General features: G+C 48.7%; 2 protein-coding genes across 2 annotated transcripts; both read right to left on the bottom strand.

Moving 5' to 3' along the window:
- Window positions 1–339: 339 nt before the first annotated feature.
- Window positions 340–7,275, bottom strand: LOC101767925 (26S proteasome non-ATPase regulatory subunit 2 homolog A). Its single transcript, XM_004976031.3, has 25 exons — window positions 6,983–7,275; window positions 6,785–6,885; window positions 6,588–6,708; window positions 6,444–6,503; window positions 6,264–6,331; window positions 6,022–6,064; window positions 5,435–5,500; window positions 5,289–5,327; window positions 5,113–5,195; window positions 4,862–4,970; window positions 4,701–4,784; window positions 4,383–4,541; window positions 4,201–4,305; window positions 4,005–4,109; window positions 3,770–3,910; window positions 3,587–3,691; window positions 3,285–3,506; window positions 2,922–3,035; window positions 2,635–2,850; window positions 1,762–1,821; window positions 1,563–1,676; window positions 1,375–1,460; window positions 1,174–1,282; window positions 902–1,080; window positions 340–809 (listed from the first exon to the last, which is right to left on the bottom strand). Exons 1-25 carry the CDS (start codon window positions 7,058–7,060, stop codon window positions 737–739), a joined length of 2,640 nt encoding a protein of 879 aa, XP_004976088.1. The 5' UTR covers window positions 7,061–7,275; the 3' UTR covers window positions 340–736.
- A 2,247-nt stretch (window positions 7,276–9,522) lies between these two features.
- Window positions 9,523–11,065, bottom strand: LOC101767523. Its single transcript, XM_004976030.3, has 2 exons — window positions 10,514–11,065; window positions 9,523–10,418 (listed from the first exon to the last, which is right to left on the bottom strand). Exons 1-2 carry the CDS (start codon window positions 10,567–10,569, stop codon window positions 9,689–9,691), a joined length of 786 nt encoding a protein of 261 aa, XP_004976087.1. The 5' UTR covers window positions 10,570–11,065; the 3' UTR covers window positions 9,523–9,688.
- Between the last annotated feature and the right edge of the window lie 3,982 nt (window positions 11,066–15,047).

Genomic DNA, 15,047 nt, shown 5'->3' with positions numbered 1-15,047 from the left:
CTTTTTTCGCGGCTTTCGGCCTGCTAGATTTGGCCCGGTCTTAAATGTCATCCAGTGTGGGGCAGCAGCAGCGGCAAGACACTGAGTGCACAGCATTAGAGCCTCACGAGTTCACATTTCACAACACGACTATCCAGATCCACAGCACCGTTCCTGAACGAGGCAACAACAGAACTGCTATAACAGGTGCAAATTATAATGCTACTCCCTCGTTTTGAGTTTTCTAGATTCATACCATTTACTATGCATCTAGAGATAATATATATTTAGGTGCATGATAAAATCTATGAATTTTAAAAAGCCAAAATGACTTATAATTTGAGATAGAGGGAGTACTACTTATCAAACAAAAGATCACACGAGTCAAAAAGCTAAAAAAAATGCCACTGTGCACCACCGTATTAATGAGTCAGTTCTAAACATGCGCTCAGTAATTCCTAATTTCCGGTACATAGATATACAAATAAGCTGGCGGTAAAAGTAGACAGCAGCACTAACACCTACGCGTCCCGGTGTGCATACCCAAGTGGTATGTCATCACACAACCACAAACATGCGATTATGTCGGCTACAACTCTGGTGTGAAAAGCTACAACTTTATTTGATGAACCACCAGGAAGTGCCGAGCAAGAGTTGGAAGGGCATAACAGGGGTCCACATAGGACCGCCACCAGGCTTATGAGGTTGCAGTGCAGGCGAGCCAGAAATCAGCATCATATCGATCAGGCATAGTCTTTCACTCCTCGTGATATTCTGGGTTTTTCTTGAGAATTACAAAGCCCTCCAGTACTGGTGTCAGTGGAATGTATCTGCACATCGCAAACCAACAGTAATTAGCTTTCCTGGGAGAAACGTATACAGATGGTGTATAACACATTATTAGTTCAAAATTCAGTATTACTTTTCAGTAGCTAGTTCAGCACGCTCCCCAGCTGCAAGCAAGACAGGTGTGGAATGTGTCTGGAAGCCCGTAATTGTTTTGGGCCTTCCTGCCTGACCAACAACATCGACAGCTTGCCCAACCCGGACTGGAACAGGCAGGGGCTTCAGATCCTCATCCACAGTCAACAGCATTCGAGGCTGTGTAAGTAAGCAGAGTAGAGTTCAACCACAATACCCAACAGTTTTCTATTGCATTGATAGATTTTGTGGCAATTGACTACTGAAACATACCTGCATTGCCAGGACAATAATGTAAAGGATGTAGTGATATTTCCCTAGGATGGTGGACTTCATATCAAGGCAGGCATGCAGAACAGTTACAAGTCCTCCCAGTGCCATCCTAGAAAGACCAAAAGGAAAACAGAAAAAAAGATTGAAGTGTAATCCAGTGGCATTCACATGTGAATTGGGTGTTCAGATATAGTCACTTACGGGGAAAGAAGAAACCGATCAGAATGGTATGGAGAAAGGGTCAACAAGCCCTTTCCAAGGTGAACGAGGCCCTGAGCAATTCTTACCTGATGAACACAACAAAATTAATCAACACATGCAACTTAAACACAACCAAGAAACAATTATAGTAAATGGATGCCAAATGATCATTGTGGAGCTATACTTACACAAAACAGATGAGCAGCTTCTTTGTAGTAATAACTTGAAAGGTTGCGAAGCATGCCAGCTATTCTGGCATTGTTTGTCCCAGCACCAATCAAACCCAATGAGATGATTGCAGCCTGGAGAAATTTTAATTAGGATGTAAGATATAGAGGATTAAGTAAGAAAGGAACGGGTAGGTAAAAAAATGTAAAAAATACGAACCATTGACACATCAGCATCTGCGTCATGACTCAATCTGCTCAATGTGTCCATCACATTAACCTGAGATGGCAAGTATTAGAAACGCAATCTTGCCTGATTGGGTATACAGTTTTGCAAAATTATGCAACCTATTCAAGTGAATGCACCGCTGAACAACCAATAAATACATGTTCAAATCATCACATACCCAAACTGACTATTTTAATGGTTCAAAAGAAAAATAAGCAACAAGAAACTGCATAGTACAAAGTTAAGAACCTTGCATGATGTAGATCACAATTTGGTTTACGATATAAAAATTACAGTGAAGATATATGGCCACACTACCAATAACGAGGCCACCGTGCAAAATTTTACACACGTCATAGTGTCTTAAAGTAAATTCTGTCTTGCTTTGATATGATTATTCTATAATATGGCACTAGATCCAACTTGAAGCATTCAGTTCTGGGCCTATATTAACAGTATTTAAGAATGAAAGTTTTAAATTACGAGAACAAATAACAAAGTTAGCCTCAGACCAAACATATATAGGCTTTATGGTCAACAATTTTTCTTAAAAAATGCCAATAATTTATCAAGACAGCACGCACACATGCTTTGTTGTGTGCACTGGTTGGTGCAAGTGCATCAAATAGGTTAGTACTCCACTTAACATGCAGCAACTGCATTCACATGGTCTCATTAGTCATTAGAGGGACATTTCCATGCACATGTAACACAATTTGGCCAATTTACAAACCTCCAAAAGGATTAAAGTATTAATGCAGTTTTAATGAAATCCAAGTTTTCCACTTCACTGATCAGGCATTTAATGATTTGAGCAGGATTTCACATTTCAGAGAGTTAGTATATAAGACCAGATCCACATACCTTGGGATTAGATATGCAGAGTATACCAAGGGCAAGAGGAACTGCCCGTCTAATATTCTGCTCGCCGTATTGCAAGAGACGCTCAAGTGAACGAACAGCCATTTCAGCTCCTAATTCTTCAGCCATAGCAATAAGAGCAATTCCAAGGACAGCTGGCCCTTGGTGTGTTTCGCCTTTCTCAAGATGCTGTGAGCAAATGCCAAGAAGTTTCTGAACCTGCAAGCAGAATTGGAAACATTTACAAGTTTGAAGTGGCTAGAAATCATTTCAAGGAAAATATTAAATACCTTAAGCACATTCCCTGTCCCGGCATATGCCAATGACATAAGCGTTACATCACAGTACTTCCCTATCTTCTCATCAAATGTTTTAGAGACCTCTGCAGTAGCCTCTACACTCTCCTGAAATAGGAATTGGGTATCAGCATTCTGTTAGCTAAGCACATCTTTGAGAGTCACTAAAGTGACCTGTAAAAGGGCAGGGACATACATCTAGACTACATTTGGAAAGTGGCATGTGGCAACAAGGTAAACAGAAATATACCCCAGATGGATATGCTTAACCAGCAACTTGTTTGAATATTATAACCTACTCAACAAAATTGCAAAAGTTTGAAATCAGAACTATCTCTCCAGGTTACTTAAAATTACCTGTTTTCCAAGATATAGGAGGCCAAGCGCAACGGGAAGCAACCGTATAATGGGCTCTCCCAACTCAGCCTCACTACGTTCCATCAAGGCAAATATGATAGGCTGTGCAATCTCTTCACTGCAAGAACCGACAAACACCAGTCCCAAGGCAATGGCTGAGAAAACCAAGACCTCGAGAGGTGATTGGGGGTCTCCCAACACAGCAGATAGATGCGTTTTAAGCTGAAATTTGCAAAACAATATAAATATAAGAAACATATAGCCAATAGTTGTGACAGTAAGACAAAGCAATAATTTCCCACCTCTTCTTTCTGGGAACCAGCATATGCAATTCCTAGACCCAATATTGCCCCAATACGGATGTTTGAGTCATCCTTACCAATATACTCCATGAGAATAGCAAGTGCCTGGCAGAAAGGTTAGGGTATTAGATGGGTGAAAACAAGATGAAGGCAGGAAGAGAGCAAGATGAGCTAAGCACATACAGGATCGCAATCATTCTTCACGCTACACGTGACAATTCCAATACCTAGCAAAGCTCCAGCAACAACATGAGTGTCATTACTATGCAAGTACTTGTCAAGCTGAGCAAGCCCAGAATCAGTATCCCACAGGAGAATCATTCCCTGGAAACAAGAAGTTATTTAACTATTATTGGATAGTTCAAATATAACAAGATTTTTCTGGTTAAATAAAACATAATGAATACTGTAATTGTACCAGACTAGCCGCTGCACTGGCTTTCCCGTGTTCCTTGTTCTTGAATAACCAGTTTCCAGAAGACCCACTGCTGGACGAATCAGATGGAGCAGTCATCAACTTGTCCTGCGCAAAAAATATATAAAAGAAAAAACTTAAGATGCACTATTTTCTCACAAATTGGACCACAAGCAACAGTTTTGTCTCAAAAGCTAACCTGGCCAAACCCAGCATTCACAAATGCATTGACAAATGTAGCAGCCAGATTCTGTCTTGCAGAATCAAGACTGGAGCTGGCACCACGGCCATCAATCAAATGGACCTACAAATTGCACAACCACAATTATTATGGATGACTAGCGCCACCACAAATATGGTAAGCAGTAAAATATACATCACCTTGTATATATCCTCAGGAGATTTAGGCTCCATGACCTCAATATCGCGAGCAAGAGTAAGGTATCCCTCACTCAGCTTAGTATTATTAACTATTTCTTGCAAAACCTCCTTATCATTGTCATCAGCAGCTATCTCATCATCAATCTCCATAGCCAAACCCTTCAGAAGAAGAGAAATGATGGTTCAAAACCAGGGGGGAAACAAGCTCATAATGAGGTGCATCTCAGTGTCATGGGCTGATTAGTTGCCATGATTGAATATATGTGCACACATGGTATCTGATATACAGAGAGGAGACTGGGGGCAGGGGGGGCTTACATGGCGTGCTATGATGTATGAGAATTGTTTCTTGAGCAGAAAATCATCAGTTGATGTGTAGACTTGCTTCACATACTGCATGGACTACAGATATTTAAACGTGTTAATATGGATTTGGTTGCTAAATGAGGTGGTATGGAATGAGATACTCTTGTACTCACTTTTTCAAGTTGAAGGGCAATTTTCAAAGCACTTGCAAGGTCTCCAAACTTCATGTAGATGGTATATGCTATGTCAAGCGCCAACATATCATCTGGAGCAGGAAGAAATCTGCAAGTTTCACATTTAGGCACAGAAAAGTGTTCGTTTAATTTCAAGAAATTCATGTATATCTAGGTTCCACAGCGGTTCCAAAATGGAGAGCGGAAGCACTACAACAGAAAAGCACACAAGTGATGAAAGAGATTCATACTTGGACGAACTAGTAAGATACAAGCAAGCTCTTTTGTAGTTTGTAGTGTCCACATGCTCAACTAGCAAATCAAGGTCTTCAACCTACAAAAAATGAAATTTATGCATCTATTTATTAGCAAGAAATATTGGGAGTGTGCTCTGAGAAGAAACAAGTAATTTAAGGATTGAAGGTACCTCCATCACAAGATCTACAGCTTCAGGTTCAGCATTATGCTAAAAATCAACGAAAGATAGAAACAAAATTAGCATAACTAAAACAACATTGTTCAAGATGAACAGAATAAATAAACACTCAACCATGAACTCTAATCAGAACAAACCTTCATGTGAAATGAAATAATTTGCTGCACAAGCTCCATTAGGGCGTCAATGGGCAAGTCATCATCCTGGAAACAATGAAAACCAGCATTAGAGGTTTGAAAGTTAAATAATGGAACAGAACAAACAGGGTTCACTACTTAATTCCATATTGCAGTCCACTATAAGAGAAATAAAACAAGAACAAGCAACACTAAAAATTTTGCAGCTATTTGCAATGAAATTTGATCGTTGTTACGAGGTGCATGGGACTAAAAATAATGAGGGAGAATAAATATAATGAGATAGGAAGGAATGAAATGCAGTTGTTTATAATATCAATTAAGACACATTGTGATTTTCAACTATTCAGCAATCAACACTACAAGCTCTAACTCGCGCGATTCAACATTCTAAAATTTTGATAATAAAAAAGATATTGATTACCAGAGGTTAGATGCGATAGGATATTAAGACTAAGAAACAACCAAACAACAAAGTTTAGAACTTTAACAGGGTGTTCAACAGAAGAACCAGGTATGCTAAGTTATGGATGACACCCACACAAAGGGATTCAAGAATTCTATTATAGGATGAGTGAGAGGGCAACCTGACGCTTATGGAACTCTTGTGCAATCTCGCCAGCCAAATTTCTGTATAAAATTATTCCTTTAGAATCCAACAATATTGAAACAAAAATAGCACATAAACTGACAACAGAAAAATTGAGATATTGAAATACTCCGTAGAGCTTAATCAACAACCACATTTCAGTATGAAGCAACTATATGCAAAATATTTAGACTTCACTGTTTGGGAGAAAGATATTAGTTACTTCAGTTTCGTATATACCTTACATACTCGTGACCCCATGATCCGATATCACCTTCGGAGCCTAATAACCGGTACTTCAGACTCTCCTGAAATGTGGGAAATAAAATTTTAGGACCTGAGGTCAAGTGGAGTTCCCCACTAAAGAAGAACAGTTCATCTACTACAGTGGGGGAGATAATCACCACAGCAGGCACATACCCTTTCTCCCTCAACGGACATTGTCAAAGCTAACACCGATAGAATGTCTGCCATGTATTTCTGCGATACAGTAAGGCGGCATCAGTACTGTATGAAACCAATCTAAATCACAGCACAACTCGGTGATCAGCACTTCGCACGTACCTTCAGCTCAGACTCCGGCATGGTCTCAAAGTAGGACTTGAGGGCTCCATAGTGCGGGCGGAGAAATTTGAGCGGCTTCGGAACGGAAGTCATTGAGCTCGTGGCAGATCGGATTTCCTGTCTGAAATGGGTCACAGCAGTACTCAGCAAAACACAACCCTAGAACTAAAGCACTGGATCGGGTGTTAAGTGCATACCTCATGCTCTCGAGGGCGAGCTTCTGCACACCGGGATCGGCGTCCTGCGCGCGCAGGACGTAGAGCTCCAGCTGCTCCTTCAACGCCAAATCTTCCTCTGGCTGCAGCATACCAGCAACATCGAATACGTCATTGAGGAGAAACAAAACCACAGATCTAAAGCAAATAACCTAATTCTCGAGAGACGAGCGGACTCACCAGATCGTCGATATCATCCTTCTTCTTTTCCTTCCCCTTACCCGGCGGCGGCGGCTGCGAGGCCTCCGGCGGAGCCATGGCGGCGGCGGCGAGGGAAGGTGGGATTGGCTCCGGAGGCGCGGCGGGACTATTTGGGGAGCGGAGCTGGAAGGGAGGTGCCTTCCTTTTTGGCGGGACTACACCGGAGGCGCGGCGGGACTACTTGAGGCGAGAAGGATGGAAGCAGCGTCCGTCCCCGGCGCCCGTCTTCCTTGCCCCTTCTGCAAGTAGTAGATGATGACTGCGCGTGTGCGTGTTGGCTGCGGCGGGCGCTTCCGAAACGAAGGAAGTCGCAACCAGACAGACCCAGACAGTGGGCCGGAGCAAGCGGCCCAAGGAGCCCAAATAACAGTTCGCGTGTGCAAGCGGCCCAATGCAGCATTGCTAGGTACAGGATGTTTTTTCTACGCGGGCTGGGACTGTCCCGTTCGCTCATTATTGAGCTAAGGCATCCTTCTCTTCTCGTAGCATCATGTCTTTGGATTAGTCATGTTCAGATTGCCTCTCAAAAAAAAAATCATGTTCATCAGATCCTATCCTAATGAAGGGGCCGAGTCAAGACAGGTCAATACCCAAATGTTGGCCCACTGCGGACTTTAGTCCGACCTGGGCCTTATTTTGGTCCTATCTTCGGTCCTACAACCCAATGACATCTCTTCCAAAAAAGATGAGTAGGTAAAGGAGTAACACTGTTCCTCTAAAAAAAACCCGAGGAGTTGTACACAAAGCAGGCCTAGCATTCTTTTAGAAAATAAAGGTTGCGACCAACACAAGTGGAGCTGATATCCTATACTAACACAAGTAGCAGTAGCTCGTTTGACAGTGGCATCAGAAGATGCTTGTTTATTTATTCTGAAATAATAAGCCAGTCTAGTGTAACAAGCTCGCCTCACACATTCTGTAGTCTCATTTAACACTAGTGGCTGTTAGCCTAGCCTGTGGCCGCAACTGCCAAACGAGATTTGTCGAGCAGCGGGCGCCGTTTCCGGGCTTTCCGGGCTTTCTGAAAACAACAAGCCCACGGGCAAGTCCAGGAGGGTCCGCGCGGCCGCCGCGCTTAAAATGAGTATTAATTCCGAAAAGCACGCTTGCACGACCGAGCGAGGGTCCACTCGAGGTGATACGGATACAGGCAGGTGCAGGCTGGTGGACCTGGACGGCAAAGCTTGTGGGCCATGTCGGTGTAGTTTACAGTCCGCAGCAGCTGTGCTGCCCGCCCATCAGACTGAGAGAATCAGAGCGAGAGAAAGAGAGCTTCTTTTGCTTTTCCAGCCCAAAAGAAAGGGGACATCAATCATGAACGTCTACTTGTTGTACTCTCTCCCTCCCGAACCTTTTAAAACTAGATTAGCCGGGAGGAGGATCATATTATCCGCGGACGAATGAAGTACTACTCCTTGGTCCTTGCTTTTCCGCAGGGCCGGCCGGACCTCGCTGCACGCCAATATTCTAGGCCTCGTCCGCGACACGCTCGGACAATTGGGAGAGTGGATGGAAGCACGCGCCCCCGACAGCGCGACGTACCGCGACGGCGACGGCCGAACGCTCCCTCCTCCGGTCCTGCCATGCAGCAATGCCTACCAATCCGTGTGTCCTGTTCCTGTCAGGGCCTCGGCTCTCAGCCTGTGCAGCGATACCTACCTACCATCCGCGTGTTGTGTTCCTGTCAGGGCCTCGATGCTCAGCCGGCATTGTCTTCTCTTCTCTTCTCTTCTCTTCCAGTTCGATCTACTCCCAAGACGCTGAAACGGCCACGCTATATTCGCCGCGCGTGACGGACGTCATAAGGGACGCGGGACGAGAACAAGCGCGCCATGCCACCCTAGTTCCTGATGCTAACACGCCACGAGCTCGTCTGCACCGATCGCGATCCCGCCGGTCGCGAGAGCAATAGCGTGACGCGCCACACCGGCGGCCGATTCGGACCGTTCGCTCCTTAATTGTGCCGCGCGTACACGCACGCACACTACTGTACTCCACCTGCCGTACCGTGCCCAACGGATCGTCTTGGTCTCGGCTCACACGACTCGCACCGGCCGCGTCGCGCATTTACTACCGTGCACGGCACAAACCGAGCCACTGGATGGATGGCACCGGCTTCCCTCACTGGCGAGTGGCGAAGAGCCCCGGCCGCCCGAGGCCAGCGCGCGCTAGCCGTTGCGCCGGTTGCCTGCCGGCTGCCCGCTCATTTACTCTGCCCGATCGTTCGGTGTCGCAGGGCAGGCGTTTCGCCCGCCGCGCACGCTGAAACGCCACGACAACTCGTCGCCATCCGATTCGGTCGCCCTCGTTCGGCGGCCGCGCCGGCGTCAGCGTCAGCGTCCGGTGCCAGCCTGCCAGGACCAACCAACCCGTGCGCCCGGGATGGACAGGCAGAAGGAACGGATAGAGGCACACGGTCGCGAACGAAACGAAACGGAGCAGGAGCGGACGTGGTCGCGGTCACAGGCGCACAGGCGCGCGCCCTCGTCGTCGGCATCCGACGCTAGCTGCTCGATCGCTAGTCTGTTTAAAACTGTGCGTTGCTCCAGAATCTCCTCCTCCTCGCAGCGCATGACAGCAGCAACCGCGGAGGAGGAAAAGGACAAAGGAAGAAAAAAACACAGAGCCGACGGCGAAACCCGATCGAAATCATCACACGGGAGAGCCTCGCCGCGCCACGCCACGCTACGCTACCGCTGCCACGGAACTGTCCGTTCCCCTCCCAGCCGCAGTCGCTGCTGGCGCCGCTTCCGTCTCATCCTCGGCCTCCGACTCCGACTCCGCAAGCGCCATCCGGCGCAGCGGGCTGGGGCCCAGGCGCCGGCGCTTGGTAGCCACCGCGTGGCGCCGCCGGATCACCTCCATCTCGTTGCGCCGCCGCGTGGCCTCCTCGTCCACCACGAACCGCCGCATCAGGATGTCGTCCGTCAGGGACTTGCCCCGGAACACCCGCCGCGCGGCGCCCTCGCCGCCGACCTTGCCCGCGCCCGGCCTCCCTCGACCGCCGACACCCGCGGCCTGCTCGGCGGCCGGCGGCGGGGCCACCAGCGGGCTGACGCCGCACCCGGACGCCGACGCCGACGACGCGCGCGGGTAGCTGTAGCTCCGCCGCGGCGCCGCGTCGGCCTGGAAGCAGTAGAGCGACTCGCTGTTGTAGGAGGAGATGGGCGCGCACAGGCACACCCGCGTGAACGACGCCGCCACGTTCAGCGACGACGACTTCCGCAGCCTCCCGGGCCCCCCCGCCGCCGGCGCCGCCGCGCCCCTGCCTGAGGCCGCCGTCACCCCCGACGCCGCCGCGGCCTTCGTCGTCGCCGTCGGCGCCGCCGGCTGCTTCCAGATGAGGAGGAGCACCTCCACCGCGCGCTGGTACCACGGGGACTTGTGGCCGCCTGATCTCGCGCCGCCATCTTTTCTGCACGCACGGCAAGCAAGCATCGATCACGTCAGCCGACACGAAATCCTCCCCGGCGCTCGACAGGACGCGCAGCGCATGGATCACGAATGTACCTTGGCTGCCGTGTGTTCTTTGCCATTTTTTGCATCAAGATGGAGTGGAGAAACATCTGGGCTGGCGCGTACCAGTTGGCGTCGAGCGACAGGAGTCAGGAGGAGAGTGGAGAAGTGAGGTCACATCAAGCTGTTACTACATTCCCCCCGCTATGGGGAAGTGAAGTGAGAGGCGAGCTTCCACGGCATGGAGGCACTAGGAGTTAGTTAAAGGAGGGGGAGTCCGGCCGGACGCTGGAGCTTGGAGCCTGGACGGGAGGGCAGTTTGGTCATGTTGCCCTCTGCCGCAGGGTGTCAAAGGCTCAAAGATCTCTGGAGGGAAAGGCTGCGTGCCTGCATGACCCAACAAGGAAGGCTTTTTTGGGGACCCTTCGGAAACTGAATCATGCGAGCATGAGAGACCACCAAGTACTGGCCCTGTGTACTGCATTTCGCCGATATATGTTTGGCAGTGTAATATGACAGTAGAACTGTAGAAGGTGTATGTGCAAGGACACAGCTGCAGCCTTTTCACTCATTATTGCACTGAAGGCGTCAAATTATCGAGCCATTTCCACACAGAGAGCTACAGCAAGAATTTAAAATACCCCTTTTAGTATCATTTAGGCGCCATAGAACCCGTTTTGGTAGGGACTCAACAAACCATTTCCCTCCAGAAAGTGGAGTTCCTAACAAACAAAACATACATTCTAGAGTGAAACAGAAGAAAATTCAGACGCAAAATCAGAAATTTCTCAGATTCTACCGAAAAGCAGAAGAGCTTGTTTCGTGTATCCACACTGTGCCGCCCCTTATGCCCATCTCCACCATGATCCAGCAGGCTCCTGTGGCCATCATCCAGTGCCGCAAACCATAGTTCGGCAATGCAAACTTTGCTGTCGGCATGTAAATGCGCCCAATTGTCATTGTTTTCAGTCACCCAACGAGTAGGAACTAGGAAACGTGTGCCAACATTTGTAGAATGCCCATAATTTCGGGATAGACTCACAATATTGCGGAATTCCTGCATCATATCAAACAGATGTCCATAACAATATCTTACAAGAAAAGGATCCAATCCCAAAGCTTTTACAAGCTTGCTTAGTGCTTTTCGCTACCTCCCTTTTCTTTGATGCATGTTACCATGCACCGATGCGCATGTTTTTTTTTTCTTCAGCCATGATTCCTCCCAACCAATGAAGCCACCACACACGGACGGACACACCAACGGGCAACGGGTACTAAAAGTACAGGGCTACCGGTCTACTGAAATTGGAGGTAGTTGAGCTCACGAGCGATTTTATATTCTGCCGTGTTCGATCGAGCTGACCTGTCTACTGAAATTGGAGTAGTTCTCGGTGAAAGCTCTAGCGAGCTGACCCCTGCTGTCGATGCTGCTTGGTGGGAGGTTTTCTAGCCACAGCAGAGGGGTGGGACCCATCACCACTGGGAAATAGGCAGTCATCTGGTCGTAGGTATCGTTGGCGGCTTTCACCGCGGTGCTGTAAGCTCAAGATGGTAGGGTTGTAGCGGCCATCGTATTTTTCGTTGATGGCCGACTTGAACGAAGCGGGCCACTCAACGGCCCTGAGGTGGGGAGTGAAGGCGGCGAAACCATCGATCGTTGTGTCGTTGTCGTCCTCGAGGTTGTACACGACAGGTGCTGCCCTGGGACATCCACCGTTGTTGCGTCTGGATGGGCGGGATGTAGGCGTCTTCAGGGGCGCCATACGTGCGGTCGTATTCGGCGCGGCGACGCATCTAATCTTCTTGTCATCAGCGGTCCTCCCGTTCCGCATCGCGGTTTGGTCCAGGAGCGCCGTAGTCATAGTCGTACTCGGCGTGATGGCGGAGCTCTGCCTCTTCCCGCTCTCAGTGGTGGTTGTTGAGGTCGGCGCGGAGGTCACGGCGGTCGCGTAGCTCTTCACGAAGGTCATGTTGCCGAACTTGTCTGCCACGGTCCTCGCCATCGCCTCTCTTGCCACGGCGGCGGTTGTCGTGGTTGTCGTTGTTGGTGGGTGGGTTGGCGGGTTGCTCCACTTCCTTTTCACGGACGGGCTCCAGCCGACCTCCCGCGCGGTTGTGGTCGCCTCGGTGGTGGCCGAATCTGCTATGCCCGGATCGGCTTCGAGAGTGCCGGGTAGTTGTGGACCGGGAGTATGCTGACCGATTGTGGGCTCACTCTTCAATTTGGGCGTTGGCCGGATTCGCCGGAGTGGCTCCGAGTCTGGAAGGTTTTCCAAGTCGGTGAAGGCAGCCCCAGGTTAGCTTGGAGTGTAGTGAAGACGTTGTTGCTGGCCTCCTCGAGGTCAGCTTGTAGATTGCGGGCGCGCAGAGGGTGCCTGCGTCTGCCCCAGGCACTGTTCTGGTCGGCGTTGTCACCGTCGTTGGCACGCGGTGGGTTGAGGTTGGTGACGGGCGGTGATCGCCACTGGTCACTTGCCGCCTCCACTCCCGCGTTAGCAGCAGATTGTTGGTGTCGCTGGGCGTAGGCTTGTTCCCGTTGGCGCGGTACTACACGTTCCTGGTTCTTGGCGTTGCGGCCTACTTCCTAGAAGAGGTTTCGCCATCCCTGGGTGGATCGTCAGCAGAGACCATAAAGGTTTCGCGATCTGGCGTGGAGGAGTTGCTCTCGTCGTTGCTTGTACAATGCAGGGGACCTGGAACTCACCACAGTCCGAAAACTGGGCGGGTGCGGGTGGGTCTCTAGATTGGATCTGAAGGGAATGCGCGAGTTTGGCAGAAAACGTGGCAGCCGAGTTCCTTAGACCAAAGGGGGCGAGGGAAGGACACTGCGCCGACCTTGTTGAGCGTAGCACCGTCTCGGAGAGATCAATGCACTCAGCAATAGTGTTGCTGATGCGGTCTAGCCTCGTGATCAGGTCGGAGGGCATGGGTGGATGGGTTGCAACAAGGATGTTCGGAATCCTCTCGGAGAGAGATCACCGACCTGCTGGGCAAGCGGCGTGATGATCCTCGGGTGAAGACCTTGCTCCGTCAAAGTAGATCCGACGGATGCTGAGCTGGCGGCGGATGCCTAGTTGGTGGAGGAGGTGGTGGAGTCAGAGTTCACCGGCATGCTCCCGAAGCGAAGCGAGATCGGGTTGGCAAGGAAATACTTCATGCTCTCGGGAAAGATGACTCTAGGGCGAGATGCTATCAAGCTTGCTAGGGAGGATCTCACAATCACCCCTACCTGGTGCGCCAACTGTTGGATTTAATAACCCAACAGTCCACCAAGGGGTTACCCAAGTGGTTGATTTGTAGGCAGAGGGGATTGCGAAACCAAGAAGGTGATCGCGAGAACACGAGGGTTTAGACAGGTTCAGACCTTCGGAGAGTAATACCCTACGTCCTATATTTTGGTGGTTTGTATTGCTTGAGAATTGAGATGCCCTCGGGAGGCGCCCTTAGCCGCCTTGTATAGGCTGACGACCTAGGGTTACAAGTCGGTTTGAATCTAATCTAGTCGGTTGTTACATGAAAAGCGATCTGAGTCAGATTACAACACGTGTCCCGTAAGATCCGGACTGATTTGAATCGTCCGACTTCCTTGTCTTGTACTCCAAGTATCTTCACGTTCTTTACCCGTACGTTTTGGTCGGGCAGGCCCACTTATCAGGACCAGCCAATATCCTAGTCGGTGGGTATAGGTACCCATATTCCTCAATCAGGTACGTAGCACCAGTACCACGGGCCGCAGCTTTGTTGTACTGTAACCTGCATCTTCAAAAGGATTTCTAGTCCTTTGTGTTGACTCGTCTGATATACTCTAGTGTACTTCCCATGTAGCCTTCCACACAGGACATGGGATGCATTTGTTAGCACTGAAATTAAGTAGGATTCAAGCCCATTTTAATTGTAGTACCAGTACCTTAAAGCTGCCTTAAAGCAGGTTTTGAAAGCTAAACTAACAACTTTTATTTTATTTAGAGAGAGAGGGAGAGAGGAAAGAAACAAAATCAACAATTAGGGGTGAATGACTCCAAGCCTAGAGCTGCCACGGCTTCGTTCGGCCGAGCCATAGGACCAAAAGCTTCCATTAAAATTTACGAAAAAATGAACATATACAGGGTCCATCGTCCCACAGTGTTACCATTTTTCTCTGATCAGTTCAGTAGTAGTCTATCAAGCTCAGCATCTTGAAAATTCAGGAGTGGACGAAACATGCACCGATGAACTCTCTTTCCTTCGGTTGATCATTCAACTAGTTTTCATGCTTGCAAAGACTTGTGAGCCAAAACCAGGCACTTGATGTATATACAACCAACTTCTCAAGCTCAACATGCTGAAAGAGTGGCGTGTCCGTATGGTTGGCTATAAGAGGGGAACAGGATGAGTATAGAAAAAAAAGCCTCCCACTCTGTTCCGACCGTGGAGTACGTAGGTACATGCATTACTACGTGCATGATGATTCGAAATACAAATAAACGGAAAAGTTGGATAACAATTCAAGCTGCTTTCAGCTACTCCCTCCATTTCGAATTGTATATCGTTTTAGTTTTTTTATTCATATATATTATTATACATCTAGATATATGTATGTCTAGGAGTA

This window comes from Setaria italica, chromosome VII (genome assembly GCF_000263155.2).
Source record: "Setaria italica strain Yugu1 chromosome VII, Setaria_italica_v2.0, whole genome shotgun sequence".
NCBI lineage: Eukaryota > Viridiplantae > Streptophyta > Magnoliopsida > Poales > Poaceae > Setaria > Setaria italica.
This window is presented reverse-complemented; position numbering and strand designations above follow the sequence as displayed.

Coding starts and splice junctions, on each gene's coding strand:
- LOC101767925 (XM_004976031.3), bottom strand. CDS start 7,060: ATGGCTCCGCCGGAGGCCTCGCAGCCGCCGCCGCCGGGTAAGGGGAAG. Junction 5,328..5,434: donor TTATTTCATTTCACATGAAG/GTTTGTTCTGAT, acceptor GTTGATTTTTAG/CATAATGCTGAACCTGAAGC. Junction 1,822..2,634: donor TCTGCATATCTAATCCCAAG/GTATGTGGATCT, acceptor TTGCCATCTCAG/GTTAATGTGATGGACACATT.
- LOC101767523 (XM_004976030.3), bottom strand. CDS start 10,569: ATGTTTCTCCACTCCATCTTGATGCAAAAAATGGCAAAGAACACACGG. Junction 10,419..10,513: donor AAGAACACACGGCAGCCAAG/GTACATTCGTGA, acceptor CCGTGCGTGCAG/AAAAGATGGCGGCGCGAGAT.